General features: G+C 38.0%; 1 protein-coding gene across 1 annotated transcript; it reads left to right on the top strand.

Annotated features, from left to right (window-relative positions):
- The first annotated feature begins 4,913 nt into the window (after nt 1–4,913).
- On the top strand, nt 4,914–14,860 carry LOC307004261 (uncharacterized protein). Its single transcript, XM_079623354.1, has 3 exons — nt 4,914–5,028; nt 5,514–5,655; nt 13,470–14,860. Exons 2-3 carry the CDS (start codon nt 5,577–5,579, stop codon nt 14,339–14,341), a joined length of 951 nt encoding a protein of 316 aa, XP_079479480.1. The 5' UTR covers nt 4,914–5,028; nt 5,514–5,576; the 3' UTR covers nt 14,342–14,860.
- Nucleotides 14,861–15,101: the final 241 nt, after the last annotated feature.

Genomic DNA, 15,101 nt, shown 5'->3' with positions numbered 1-15,101 from the left:
AATCACTTAAAATCCTATTCCTAACCCACTTACAGCCACTGAGTTAGAAGCACTGAAATAAAAATTAAGCAATTTAATCATCTGTGGAACGGGCAGGACTCGAAAAACTCCAGCCAATCATTTCCAAGACCACCTAGAATCATTGGACAGTAAGTGCGTCAATCAATCGGTCGTACCATCCCCCCCTCCCCCATCCATGTCCATGTTCTTTGAATGGGTGGAGTCAAAGGAAAGAAGGTAGGACCATTTGAGTTGTGTATTTTCAAAATCTGCCAGCCGTTTTGCAAATCACATACCCCACCTTTAATAGTCTCACCTTCGTCCGAACAAGTTCGTCGTCTTCTCTTCTTCCTTAATGGACGATCATATCCAAGCCAAAGTTCAGGATATGGATTTTTCTTTGTTGATTGTCTGTCCACAAAGTGGAATGAGCATGAAATGCTCCCTCCCCCTTTTTTAAAACTGTTTTTGTATAAAAAATATTTATTTATTTATTTATATAGCCTAAATTAAAAAATATATAATAAATCCTCCTAAAACTATAAATCCTAAAAAAAAAAAACTATTGTTGTTTCAAAATTACATTTTGTTGAAACAACACAAGTGTGACTTTTTCCCCCCACACTAACATAAAAAACAGATATTATTAAAATTGATTTACATTTTTTTTGTAGATATAGAAAGTGTTGTCAACCGTGCAAAGTCTCACGCCCTTTGGACAAAGATAATTTTTTATTTATTTCAGCAAACGTCATTTGGGGTCAAAGACCCGAACAGCGCACGAGGGGTTAAAAAACGTGCAGGTTTACAGCGCATGTTCACGAGACTCAGTCGCTATAGAAACAAAGACGCTAAAATGCAATCACGCAATGAGCTTCTCTACTACGAAATTGATTTCTTTATATTTGCTATTAGTATTATCCATACTGCAAAATCCTTATGTTTTTATTAAACTATGTGTGGGCTTAATGTAAAATACGGGACAAATCGCGTCCCTTATTGATTTGATACGGGACGCATCATCTTACTTGTAAATACGGGATGATTCTGTATTTTAAGGGACGGGTGGCAACCCTACGGGGCGGAAATTTCAAATTAAGTGCTGCGAGCCATTTTCTTTTGCCCTCGTCGTCGGATGGCATCCTGTGGAATTTAAACGGAATTTAAACATGTACATTCCGCTCTTGTTGCTGGCTTGTGGTCGTAACACTCATTATCCAGAAGTTGTTTTAGCTTTCTGTAGCTGTTGTGACAGCCTTTAACGGAACAAATCTCCCAGATCCTCCACTATGTGCCATCACGAGTAACGTCGTCTAGCTGATGACAAAGCACATACCATTGGAGAGACGTTAATTCTGCCAGCAGCGAAAGACGTGTGCTATGATGGTAGGAGAGGCAGCGGCTTCTAAGATCGATTCTGTTCCACTATCTGACAACACAATAAGTCAGCGCATCTCAGACATGGCACAGGATGTGAAGGAGCAAGTGTCACAGTGTCTGGTTTGTGTTCCCCGGGTGTCCACTAGAGGTCTCTCTCCCTTACTGTCACATTCATTCTGGAACTGCATTTCCCACGATCCTTTGTCTGTTCTCATCACTCATCATTGCACGCAGCTGTTTCACATTACATTGTTTGGTTCTGTGTATAAATACCCTGTCTGTTTCAATCCATGTCACGGAGTCGTCATATATTGTCGCCACACTTCTGAGGTCTGGTTCTAGTCTGTTCTTGTTTTGTTTATTGTTGTTTTGTATTTAGGATTGCTAACATGGATTTTGAACCTTGCCTGGATGACGACGAATTGGATTACGCTTTAATAAATAATTACCATCATACTGCTTTTGGATCTACCTATTTTCCTGTGTGCCCCCCGTGACCGCAAGTGTTAGACAGCATCAGACACAGACAATTTTTTTGCGCACTCCAGATTGACGAATCCATGGATGTGGCCAGCTGCGCTCAGCTGTTAATATATGTGCGGTATGTGAAAAACATGGACATTCAAAAAGAGTTTCTATTTAGCTTTGCCCACACACACAACAGGTGAACAGATTTGTAACAAATTGAATGAATTTGTGAAAAACAACGATATAGACTGGGAACGCTGCTGTGGTATATGCAGTCATGGGGCAAAATCAATGACGGCTGCCACAGTGGTCTCATATCTAGAGTTAAAGAGGTAGCCCCTAGAGCTGTGTGGACCCACTGCACAATCCTTAGACAAGCCTTAGCTGCCAAGAAGATGCCAAATGATCTTCAGAGTGTCCTCGACGAAGCTTTGAAAATTGTCAACCTGATTAAAGCATGACCTCTAAATGCTCGTCTTTTCCAGATTTTATGCGATGAATTGGGGGCGCATTACAAACAGCTGCTTCTGCACACCGAAGTCTGCTGGTTGTCTTAGACTTTGAATGATTTAAATGAACCTAGGGGTAATTAACACATGGTTACCGAGTCGATCGTTCTATGGGATGTGTTTTCATGATAATCGAATGTAAAGAGTTTTATCTCTAAAAACTGATTAGCTTATAACGCTAGTATATGGGGCATCGAATATAAGTAAAAAGACATCGCTAGTTAACACCACTAACAAGGCTCAAAATAGCCTCACACTAACACGGTGGCATAATGAGGGTCCCTACATGCAAACTGAAGCATTGAGAACTTTGTAAGTGTACAGACCGTTTAATAAGAAGATACTTTATAAAGACAGTACAGTAGGTGGATAAAATGGTGATACATTTTTTACATAAACTACATAAAATGCAGGCCAGGAGCGAGGCCATAAGAGGCACGAGGCCCTTGCCACGGTTCTGTATACACTGTGTTCCAAATTATTATATCAGTAGTATTTCAGTACAATAAGCATTCAGATTATAGTTGTTCAAAGAAAGTGTTTGTTTCTTTTATTTTGCCATATCTTTTGATCTATCTTTTTGTCTAGAGGTTGCTGAAATGCAACACTGCCAGCCTGCATGCAGAGGTTCTTGAGACTCCAGAGACACCAACAGCTTCAAATACCAAAAGTGGCTTTTTTTTATAGCTGTCCTTTTAAAGGGATAGTTCACTTTGAAATTAAATGTTGGTATGTTTTAGCTTACCTGAAGTGCATCCAAGATGTAGGTGTCTTTGTCTCCACAGTAGTTTCAATTTTGATATTTTTAGGTCAAACCGTTGTTGTCTGTCAGTCATATAATGGAGGTCTATGGGTACAGACTCCAAGAGCATGCACAGAGACGTCCAAATTAAACAATTCCCCATCGTTAGTGCACATTGATGGCCTAAGACACGAAACGAGCGGTTTGTGTGAGAAAACGAACAGTATTTATATAGTTTTAATCTATTTCAAGCAACCACGTCCTAGTGATCTGTTTACTTAGTCTGCGCAAGCGCCGTAGGGCGCCGGAATGCTCCGGGAGTGCTCTCTCGTGCATGTACGTCACTCATTGTGTACACAGAGATTTCTGCAGTATTACCTTTCACTGAGAACATCTAAAGTTATTTAGACGGAAAAGAAATCGCAATGGAAGACGATTTTGAGACATCAACAGACAACATTGAATTTTTTTCACAACCGTATTTATTTGAACCAGAATATACAGATCAAGAACTGAGAGCATTTCCGGAGCATTCCGGCGCCCTACGGCGCTTGCCAGACTAAGTAAACAGATCACAAGGACGTGGTTGCTTGAAATAGATTAAAACTATATAAATACTGTTCGTTTTCTCACACAAACCGCTCGTTTCGTGTCTTAGGCCATCAATGTGCACTAACGATGAGGAATTGTTTAATTTGGACGTCTCTGTGCATGCTCTTGGAGTCTGTACCCATAGACCTCCATTATATGACTGACAGACAACAACGGTTTGACCTAAAAATATCAAAATTGAAACTACTGTGGAGACAAAGACACCTACATCTTGGATGCACTTCAGGTAAGCTAAAACATATCAAAATTTAATTTCAAAGTGAACTATCCCTTTAATATAATTTAAAAAAAATTACAGAAACTTTCATTAATAAGCCTTTATCTGACGAGTTCCCTTGTGCTGTAAATTACTCACAAATCTTATGCTAGTTCCACAATCTCCATTCAGTTTTCACACAATATTAGTTGTCTTCATTCCTTTTGCATAACATTACACCATTTCATGATTTCATCCTGTGACTTGCTTAATAATGTGGAACAACCTCTTCAAGTAGGGTTTCCATTCACCCAAGCAGACTTCGCAAACTATTTAACAAACCCGTCTGAGATTGATACCAGTTCTCTAAAAAGATATGGGGAAATAAAACAAACAAATGCTTTCTTTGAAACACTCAAATCTGAATGTTTATTGTACTGAAATGCTACTAATATGTCACTTGCATTATAATTTTAAAAACAGTGTATATATGTTTTTTCAGGTTACTTTAAATTCCTGAAGTTTTAAGTAATAAATTGCAGATATATATTTTTCTGATATATATATATAAATATTTTTTTAAATCCACGTTTTGTAATATGAGAACAACACAATGACAGGTTACTGATATATGAGCTCAAACACGGTTTTGGCACTTTTTAAAATCACATTTGTCACTATTTGCATTTGAATACCGTGATATCTGGAATATCCAGATCCAGATTCCTGGTTGTCCCACTTTTTTTTAATGAATTTATACAGTACTGTTTACTTTATAAATAACAGCACTAATTCAGCAAGGATGTGTTAAATCGATAAAAAGTGATAGTAAAGACTTACATTGTTAGAAAAGATGTATATTTTGAATAAACCCTGTTCTTTTTAACATTTCTTTTTAAGTTTCCTGAAAAAAAAGTATCACAGGTTATAAAACAATATTAAGCAGCACAACTGTTTCCAATATTAATAATAAATAAGCATATTATATATATATTTTTTAAACAGTAATGTCTCCAAACTTCTGACCGGTACTTTTATTTTGGTTTGGAGTTGTGACGTCATATGGCTGCGTCTTTGCTGTGCCTCTGCTCCTCAATTTGCTGTGATTCGGATGAATAAAGGTTTGTGTTTTAAGTGATTAGATCGATATAAACCCTGTTTGGCTGGGTTAGATTGTGATTTAGACTCATTAAAGTGTTGTTCTATACTTTGACTCAAATCAATTAAACCAAATGCTAAGCGAAATGATTCAGTGATTCAATGCGCTCGAATCACCGAGTCTAACGAACACAAACGTGTAGTAAAAAAAAACAATAGCGAATGTTTTCATGAAAGTGCAGTCTATATTAAGTTACATATCACACCAAAAATATTTGTATACTAAGTAATGGAATCATAGTGTGCTAATGATGCATGTAGCCTATGTGTGTTTGTGCTCTTTTATTCATATGGTAGGCTTGCTATTTTTTTAATGACTTTTTGGTTAATGTTTAAGTTAACTCTCACTCTGACTGACTCTATTACCAGTGAAATGAACTACTGAACTAAAGCTCATTGATATGATACGCTTCTTAATGTTAATGTTAATTATTCTCATCTTTAACAGGACAAACACACAGATAAACTCCTGGTGAAGCTGCTGAGATCCACGTGACACACTATTATAAAGATGGCTTTTATTAAAGAGGAGAGTGAAGACATGAAGATTGAAGCAACACTGAAACACAAAGATACTGAGGAACAAACAGGTTGGTTTCATTCTCACAGCTTTAATCCTTGTTAAAATCTCCAGCTGTACAGAAAATAATGATAATTTTAAAGAATGTCATATGAGTATCAAACAATATTGTCAAAGTTTACACCCGGCTCGGAAAGGGCAAAACGAATTACACAATAGAGATTCATGCTGAAGTTTGTTATAATTCTATATTGTTATATTTATTTTTTATTTTATTTTATTTCAATGTTATATTAAAACAATTGAAATATTCTACATTAAAGGGCATCTTGCAGGGTTTTTTTTCTTCTTCAAAATGAATATATAACCTTGTATGAAAATACCATATGAAAAGTAAATGCAGGATTTAAAATAGTTTTGCAAGACATAAGGGCACAAATTTAGTAGAAAACGTGACCGTTTCCTTGACCGTGTTGAAAAAACGCTTTTTTTCACCATCGCGTCATATTACGTCACGACAGGGAGTCGTTTGCCGCCGGGCTCTGAGTCTGCGTTCGCTCAGTGCAGAGTAGGTTGGTATTCAGTTGAAGCGGTCGTGATTCAGTGTGTTTTCGGTGGTTATTGTATTTCAATGAATCATCATCGTCGTGGTAAATGATTGTGAATTATGGCCTGTCAGGACATCGAGTCCACAGGTTTCCCAAGAATCTGAACAAGAAAAAGGACGTTGCTATCTCCCGTGTGCGTTTTGTGCAGGGTAAGAGACGGGACTTCACTTCTGCATCTGCTTTGAAAAAAACGCGGTAGTGTGTAGCGTTCACTATAGGCCGCATGATTATAATCCCGGCGATATGAGTTAACGTTATATGATGACGGCGATATGTGCACACTGTCCCGGATCCGTCAGAGATCACTTATTGTACTTCTGTTTTACAAAATGCATACATATGTACCTGTCTTAATGTGCCTTGTCTTAATTTAATTAACATATCCTACATAAACTTGTAATGGATTTATGTTTGTTATTAGTCTGCAGCCGACACTTATTATTATAAATATAATATATTACGTTTGTTTTCAATCTGTACTCTGAATTTTAATGTTTGTGTTGGCTGTTTCTACATATAAAGCTTTTATACAGTAAGACAGTTGTGATTGTGATTATTTTTGTATTCATTGTCACCAAATGGGGCCATTCAAAACCTTTATAATGTCCCTCTTGAAACTGTCTCCTAATGGCTGACATACACAACACACGCAGGTAAGGGTCTAAATAAAAGCTTTACTTTTGCCTCTGATACATGATAATAATGTGTACAATATTGTGATCTGAGCATAGTGTTATACACATCGTCGGCTAACGTGAATACATCTATAAGCTAACACTGTTCTCTCATCGAGACCCCTGCCCTGTTCTCCTCACACCACAGCTCAATGTGTCTCCTCTGACCGTTGTTTTGTCTAATCCTGACCTGTCTACTGTTGGCTTCATATAAGGCTCATAATTATATGGCTGATGTCCGTCATACGAGTAAACATTTAGGCTACAATTTCCACAGCGTCCGATCTGTCATTGCGATCCATTGCTTTCCTATTGTTTACTTTGACCGCTCTCCCCCGTGCTACGTCACTTCCGGTTTGGCGGTTTTCAAATGCGGAAGTAAAATTTTCTCACAAAAACGACTCCAGAAGCCTAAATAGCGTTTTATAAGTATATGTTTATATTTAAATCTAGTTCCTACATTATTTTTCTATATATTGGCTCACTGGGTACTCTAACCTGCAACATAGCCTTTAAAGGTAGGGTAGGTCAGAATTGTCTAAAAAAACTTTTATTCAAATTTGTTTAAACTGTCTTTATATACCAATACATAATTAAAATGTAAGTACTTTTAAATAGAGAGTATAACAAACTGAGTGACTCTAGTGTATTTAATCTTCAATAAACACAGCTGATTAATTCCATTCACTCCCACCCAAAAACGGGTGCGCGACTGCGCGCACGTGGGCAGAGCCAGTAATAGCGGCGGTAGTCATGGTGACGGAGAGTGACAGTCGCGCAAGCCAATCACTTGATCGTCCCGGTAGGAATTAATGAGCTGTGTTTTTTGAAGATTAAATACACTATAGTCACTCAATTTTTATAATCTCTTTTTCAAAGTACTTACATTTTAATTATGTATTGGTATATAAAGACAGTTTAAAGGGTTACTAAACCCCTGGTCAGAGCCTGACTCCACCCACTGGCAATATTTGAAAAATGCTGGAAAAGTGGGCAGAGCCCAACGGACGAACCGAGGGCGGGGTGAGCGGGTGATTGACAGACCCGCAGTGACGCAGTGATTGACAGCTGCTGTCAGACTCGCTAAGATGGAGAGTGACGCAAGTAGCTTTGCAACAGAGCGGTCATTTAAAGTTGAGGACTTTTCTCACCTGAAGTGGAGGAATTGTCTGTGGACACAGAGCTAAAACCATATCAATTCGAGCCGCGAGCTCAAACTGCGGTGTCGCATCGCATTAACTCCCGCATCGCGATCGGCATCCGACGATGCTAGCGAAGCAGCCGCGCAAGAGAGAATGGGGCCAGTATCTGAGTGTATTATTATTACTATTGACCTCCGTTAAGCATATTTTGCCGCTATGTGAAAAAAAATATCCAGCAAAACGCGCCGGCGGTGGTGGAGTCCATGCAGGAAGAGCAGCGTTTGGCACACAAGTGCATGTAAACACTGGCGCTAATTTCCAAGTTTGGGGGAAAGTTATGCAGTCCAGCAGTGCTGTTGCCACCAGCAACACTACACCTATACCAGCCTAACCACTGTACTAAACACAGATAAAGCGAATGCTAAAAATCTACACTATCCTAACTGATGCAATACTATGCTACTAACTAACTATGCTTCTAACAACACTAACAACTATGCTAAATAACTACCTAGGCTACACGAAATAATCTAAATAACTATAAATGCTATGCTAACTAGATGCTAAAATACGCTATCCTGATCGTTTTCAATACTCGCAATTCCAATTTCCAACTCCTGACTCGCTCTGGTGTTGACGGAACCAGATGCTTTTATACCAGGGGCTGCCAGGGGCGTGGCAGAGTAGCGTCACAGAGTACCCTACGTCAGAGAGTACCCCTACTTCAGGAGATCCGTTTAACCTGAAGAGGGCAGCACTCAGACGTTTTTACACCATATATTTGAAAATTAAAACACTTTATACTCAAATGTTAAAAAAAGTACTCGAATCAATGAACAGCATTTATGAAGCTCCATTCGTACAGATCATTAACTAAAAAAAGTTGGTTTAGTGTTTAGTTACCCTTTAAGCCAATTTGAAAAAAAGTTCTTTAGACAATTCTTACCTACACAACCTTTAAGCAGCATCAGAGTATACATGTATTAAAACATATCAACAAATCCAGTTTGTGATAACTAATTAAAACTGAGCTAAAATAACAGGACATAAATGGTCAGTATGGATAGTAAATTACAAAGACATGAGTCAAATGGTTTATATTAGGTCCGTAAAAATATTCCAGGTCTCTAAGATGTGGGTTTTGTTTTTTAAACTGTATGTTAAATATTCCATGTTCAGTGTGTTGTTTATGATATGCCTAAATAATTCAATTGTTGGAGGATATCCTTTTTTCCAGTTTAGTAGAATACATTTCTTAAATGCATAAGAAATCGGACATATTATTTTGATAAATACAGGGTCTGATATAAGTCCACACCAAAAATATATATTAAAGGAGTCTTGTAATATTTTTTTCTTCAGGGCCATCACAGAGAACTCATGTACAGAATCCCAAAACGTATTTAGTTTTTTGCCGTTCCAAAGAATATGCATAATGGTACCACTATGTGTCTATTGCACAAAGGAGATGCACCAGAATAAATCTTACTAAGGCGAACAGGGGTCAAATATATTCTTTGTATAAATTTGTAATTTTGTCAAATTATTTTGTTACTATAGAGTGAATTAACTTTTGTATATAATATCCCACTGATCATCATCAAAATTACAATCAAGATCTTTTTGCCATAAGCTTTTTAATGAAGTTAATGTTGAGTCAGCTTGATCTCTTAAAATTGTATATATCTCAGATTATGGGACGGTATGAAAATTTAATATCACTAATATAGTGACCAAAATTACCGTGATTATCAATGTTGTCACGGTTTTGTTAAAACGAGATGAAAGTGTTCAAAAAGAACTGTTGCTCACACTGAAAACATTTCAACAAGTTTTATATGTGAAAATCAGCAACAGGTAAAACAAGCAGCTCTAGGCACTTTTTAAAGCAAGATTCTCTTCTGTGGCATTTCCTTCCTTATAATGACCGTCGCAACTGGGCGGGCTGGGACAAAACGCGCAAGCGACCGTGCATAGAGGCAATAGCAACGCATTATAACACTGCACACATCCATGTATCACAACGGACGCACTCTCTCGTTTCATTCATATACAACTTGCCCTCTTGCGTCTCCGTTTTGGATTGTATTGAAAATTAAATCAAAGTTGATTAATTGTTTACAACGTTTGATAATATTGTTGCGATCATCTTGTCTGGCCGACTGTTTTGTACGATGTACAAAATGGATTTATAAACAATTAAGATTTAAAACCTTAATCTCTATTCAATATGTCCCTGTAATTATGTGGTAAAAAAAAAATCGGTGTAGTAAGTGTACAATGAATATACATTATTATTCCTTAAATTCACTCTTAATAGTCTTGTTTGAACTTCGTTCGTCTTTGGCTCAAAGGCACTTGCTGCAAACTTTTCTTAGCGGAAGCTTCACGTTTACTTCAAGTGAGTGAGATAAAATATTTCAACTCAAAACAACATTTTGTGCCCAATTTTGTCCAGATCATGCAAAACATCTTTCCGCCATTTTGAATGTTGTCTTAAATTACAATATCTTTTAAAATATTTCACACATCTACACAAAATTAGGTAGGTAGGGGGGGGTCATCAACAGCATGTCCTGTAGTTACCTGAGAAGTTTGAAAACAGCGCCACCTAGTGTTCCAGAGAAATACAGGTGCTGGTTATATAATTAGAATATCATCAAAAAGTTGATTTATTTCAAGAATTTAACTTAACAGGTGAAACTAATATATTATATAGACTCATTACATGCAAAGTGAGATATTTCAAGCCTTTATTTGTTATAATTTTGATGATTATGGCTTACAGCTTATGAAACTCACAAAATCAAAATCCCAGAAAATGAGAATATTACATGAAATCACACAGTAATACCATGGTCATTGAACCAGGTTTTGGTTCTTTTGGCAGTGTGGGCAGGTGCAAATCCTGCTGGAAAATGAAGGAAGCATGAAGTGCTCTGATCATGTCCTGGTAGACGGCTGCGGTGACTCTGGATTTAATAAAGCACAGTGGACCTAAGTCCTCTATTGCAAATTTTGCATCTCATTGGAGCCGTCTACCAGGAAGTTTTAGAGCACTTCATGCTTCCTGCTGCTGACCAACTTTATGCAGATTTCATTTTCCAACAGGACTTCGCACCTGCACACAGTGCCAAAGCTACCAAGTACCTGGTTTAAGGACCATGGTATCCCTGTTCTTAATTGGCCAGCAAACTTGCCTGACCTTAACCCTATAGAAAATCTGTGGGGTATTGTGAAGAGGAAGATGCGATACGCCAAACCCAACAATGCAGAAGAGCTGAAGGCCACTATCAGAGCAACCTGGGCTCATAACACCTGAGCAGTGCCACAGACTGATCGACTCCATGCCACGCTGCAGTAATTTAGGCAAAAGGAGCCGCAACTAAGTATTGAGTGCTGTACATGTTCATACTTTTCAGTTGGCCAGCATTTCTAAAAATCCTTTTTTTGTATTGGTCTTCAGTAATATTCTAATTTTCTGAGTTCCTGAATTTGGGATATTCATTAGTTGTCAGTTATAATCATCAAATTTAAAAGAAATAAACATTTGAAATATATCAGTCTGCGTGTAATGAATGAATATAATATACAATTTTCACTTTTTGAATGGAATTACTGAATTAAATCAACTTTTTCATGATATTTTAATTATATGACCAGCACCTGTAATGTTATTGCAAAAACGCTTTTGAAATCCAAATTTTGATATCCGTCTTTACATTCCTTGGTATGCTAAAGTCCTTGATTAACTGGTTCAGGTGTGTTTGATCAGGGTATGAGCTGAACTCTGGAGGAAAGTGGATCTCATGAGCCAGAGTTGAGAACCCCTATGACCATATCACTTTAGGCAAGAAATCATACTACTACTGACCTATTTCATTCACCGTATCCTCTATTATCTAACTAAAGCTGTTTTGTTTTCATATTCCCAGTGTGGATCTTAGACTTTTTTTTTTGGGTATGTTGATCTTTCTCACCAAGTTACCCTATATTTCTATTATTAACCCGTAAGCCTGAAAATCACACTACTTTGAGTTTGAACGACCTCATGTGATTAAAGTCGAGCTGACATCGACTAATCGCTGATTACATCATTAGTAAAAACACGAGATGGGAATGCTTGCCACAATTTGCAACTAGAGGCTAAAGTTTGTGAACAAAAGTTGATGTTGGCTTGAGAAGCCAGAACCTTGTGCACAGCTGCGGCATTTGTAGCACTGCCCACAAAAGCATTGCTCCTACTTAAAGGGATAGTTCACTTTGAAATTAAATTGTGGTATATTTTAGCTTACCTCAAGGGCATCCAAGATGTAGGTGTCTTTTTTAAAACAATTATTTAAATAAATTATTAAAATTAAAACAATTCCCCATCGTCCAAATTAAACAATTCCCCATCGTAAGTACACATTGATGGCCTAAGACACGAAACGAGCGGTTTGTGTGAGAAAACGAACGGTATTTATATTGTTTTTACCTCTTGTAACACAGCCACGTCCAAGTGATCTGAGGGCGCGGGCGCTTCCTTCTGTGAGACGTGTATGCAGATTGGTGCATAGATATATATATACACTAGATGTCGCATTAAAGACATTTGTTCCAATGAACTGCCATAGCCAAGGCGACTTCTAGTGTATACATCTATGCACCAGTCTGCGTACACGTCACACAGAAGGAAGCGCCCGCGCCCTCACATCACTTGGTCGTTGCTGTGTTACAAGAGGTAAAAACAATATAAATACCGTTCGTTTTCTCACACAAACCGCTCGTTTCGTGTCTTAGGCCATCAATGTGTACTTACGATGGGGAATTGTTTAATTTGGACTCTTTGGACAGTGACCATAGACCTGCATGATATGACTGTCAGACAAGAACGGTTTGACCTAAAAATATCAAAATTGAAACTACTGCGGAAAAAAAGACACCTACATCTTGGATGCCCTTGAGGTAAGCTAAAACATACCAAAATTTTATTTCAAAGTGAACTATCCCTTTAACAGCTTATTTTTATCTATTCGTTTGTGTATGGGTCATTATTTCTTACAGATTTCTGCTAGTTCTAAATAATAAAGTATAGATAATATTGCACAGCAAAACTACATTTGAGTCCAGTAGTAAGAGAGCCTGTTGAGTGTGTGAATTACTCCTACCTGTCTGAGCCGTGTCTCTACTAAAAGTGAAACTGGGTTTTACTTCTTTCAAAAAACAGAAATATATGCTAAAACTTTCATTTTTGTAAGCTATTTTATTAATCACAGAACAGCGGTGGTGATACAGTGTGTGCGTTATTCAACATAGTAGCGCGTTTGTTTATAAATGTGATTACTTGTCTTTACGAATAAATGTTTAAAACATGCATTCACCTGATCAATATTGAGTATCCAGATGGTACAAACAAACATATATTGTGGAGTGCCATTAAACTGGGCTTAAACTTGTATTTATTTGTTTTCACCTTAGACCCGATGCTGCTGGAAGAGGAGATTCAAGACCTGAATGTTGTAAAGAAAGAGAAACATGATTTCATAGCTGGGGAAAACCATCCTAGCTGCTCAGGAAAGACTCCCTCACGAAAAAGAGCTCAAAAGACGGGGGGCAGACGTTATTTCACCTGCTTTCAGTGTGAAAAGAGTTTCAGTAAACGTGAAAATCTTAAAGCTCACGTGAGAATTCACAGTGGAGAGAGTCCTTACCCCTGCCAACAGTGTGGAAATAGTTTCACTACAAAAGGAAACCTTAAAGTCCACATGAGAGTTCACACGGGAGAAAAGCCCTTCACCTGCCAACTGTGTGGAAAAAGTTTTGCACATCAAGGAACGCTGAATGACCACAAAAGAATTCACACGGGAGAAACTCCTTTCTCATGTGATCGATGTGGAAAGAGTTTCAGACGTAAACTATACCTTAATAGCCACATGAAGCTTCACTCGAGAGAAAACTGCTTTAAATGCCATCAATGCGAAAGAATTTTCACAGACAGCAATCACCTTGAGTGGCACGTGATAAGTCACATTGGAGAGAAGCCTTTCATGTGCCATTACTGTGGAAGGACTTGCTCAAGCAAATCAAACCTCGATGTTCACGTGAGAGTTCACACTGGAGAGAAGCCTTTCATCTGCCAACAGTGTGGAAAAGGTTTCAATGAAAAAGGAGTCTTGCAAGTCCACATGAGGCTTCACACTGGAGAGAAACCTTTCATGTGTCTTCAGTGTGACATGAGTTTCACATATCGAAGAGACCTGAAACTTCATTTGAGAGCTCACACTGGAAATAGCAGTGTTGTGATTGCTCTACCGGTTACAGCGCGTAGAAACAAAAAGCCCATTATATGAATCTCAGCTCTGGAGGATTTCTAAAATCAGCATTGGTTACTGGAAATTACTTTAGAACAGGCAGTGAAATTGTCTTCATCAGTACTGTATTAGTGGCAGGTTAGACATCAATATTGGCGTATTCGGGCCAATTGTCTCAGTTTTGGATCAGTGATGCGCGGGTCTATGTATAAACAACCCGCACCCGACCGACGTTTTCAACTAACCCTCCCGCAACTCGGACCGCAAAAAAAAAAAGAAATAAATATTGTACCCGACCCACTTCCTGACCCGCATTTTTTAAAAGTAGTTAGTAAATGCTCATCGTAGCGTCATTGGGCCATAGACGTAGGAACTAGGTGCGGGTGCAGCATTTTTCTGAATGCTGTATGATATAGCCTAGTGTTATGTAATATAGGCTGGATTTATTCATTTATCGTTTAATTTTCTTAACAATTAAGATGCTGCATGTGTTTATCCAATCTAATCAATTGGATAAACACATGTGCGTCTCCGACTTTCCCAACAAAAATCCCGCCCCCTCTCAGAAAATACAAAAAAACTGACATTAGCTATATGCGTTTAAAAGTAGCCTATTAAAAAGGCACAATGGCATTGCTCAGTTCAACGTGTTGGGAAATCGGGCATTTTGTCCCGTGTCAGCTTTTATTCAAAAGTTAATAACGCTCAACATTCAAAAGGTAAATAAGGATTTCCCACTTTCATCTCTGACTGCAGACTGAGCTCGTGCGTCATCCTCGCGCCAGTTATTCAGACAATA

The sequence above is a fragment of the Phoxinus phoxinus genome (genome assembly GCF_949152265.1).
Source record: "Phoxinus phoxinus genome assembly, chromosome: 9".
NCBI classification, from domain to species: domain Eukaryota; kingdom Metazoa; phylum Chordata; class Actinopteri; order Cypriniformes; family Leuciscidae; genus Phoxinus; species Phoxinus phoxinus.
Note: the sequence above shows the minus strand (reverse complement) of the source record. Positions and strands in the feature narration are given on the sequence as shown.

Excerpts from the sequence above, each read along its gene's own strand:
- LOC307004261 (XM_079623354.1), top strand. The coding sequence starts at position 5,577 with ATGGCTTTTATTAAAGAGGAGAGTGAAGACATGAAGATTGAAGCAACA. Across the intron at positions 5,656-13,469 it reads AGATACTGAGGAACAAACAG|ACCCGATGCTGCTGGAAGAG; the intron begins GTTGGTTTCATT and ends TTTTCACCTTAG.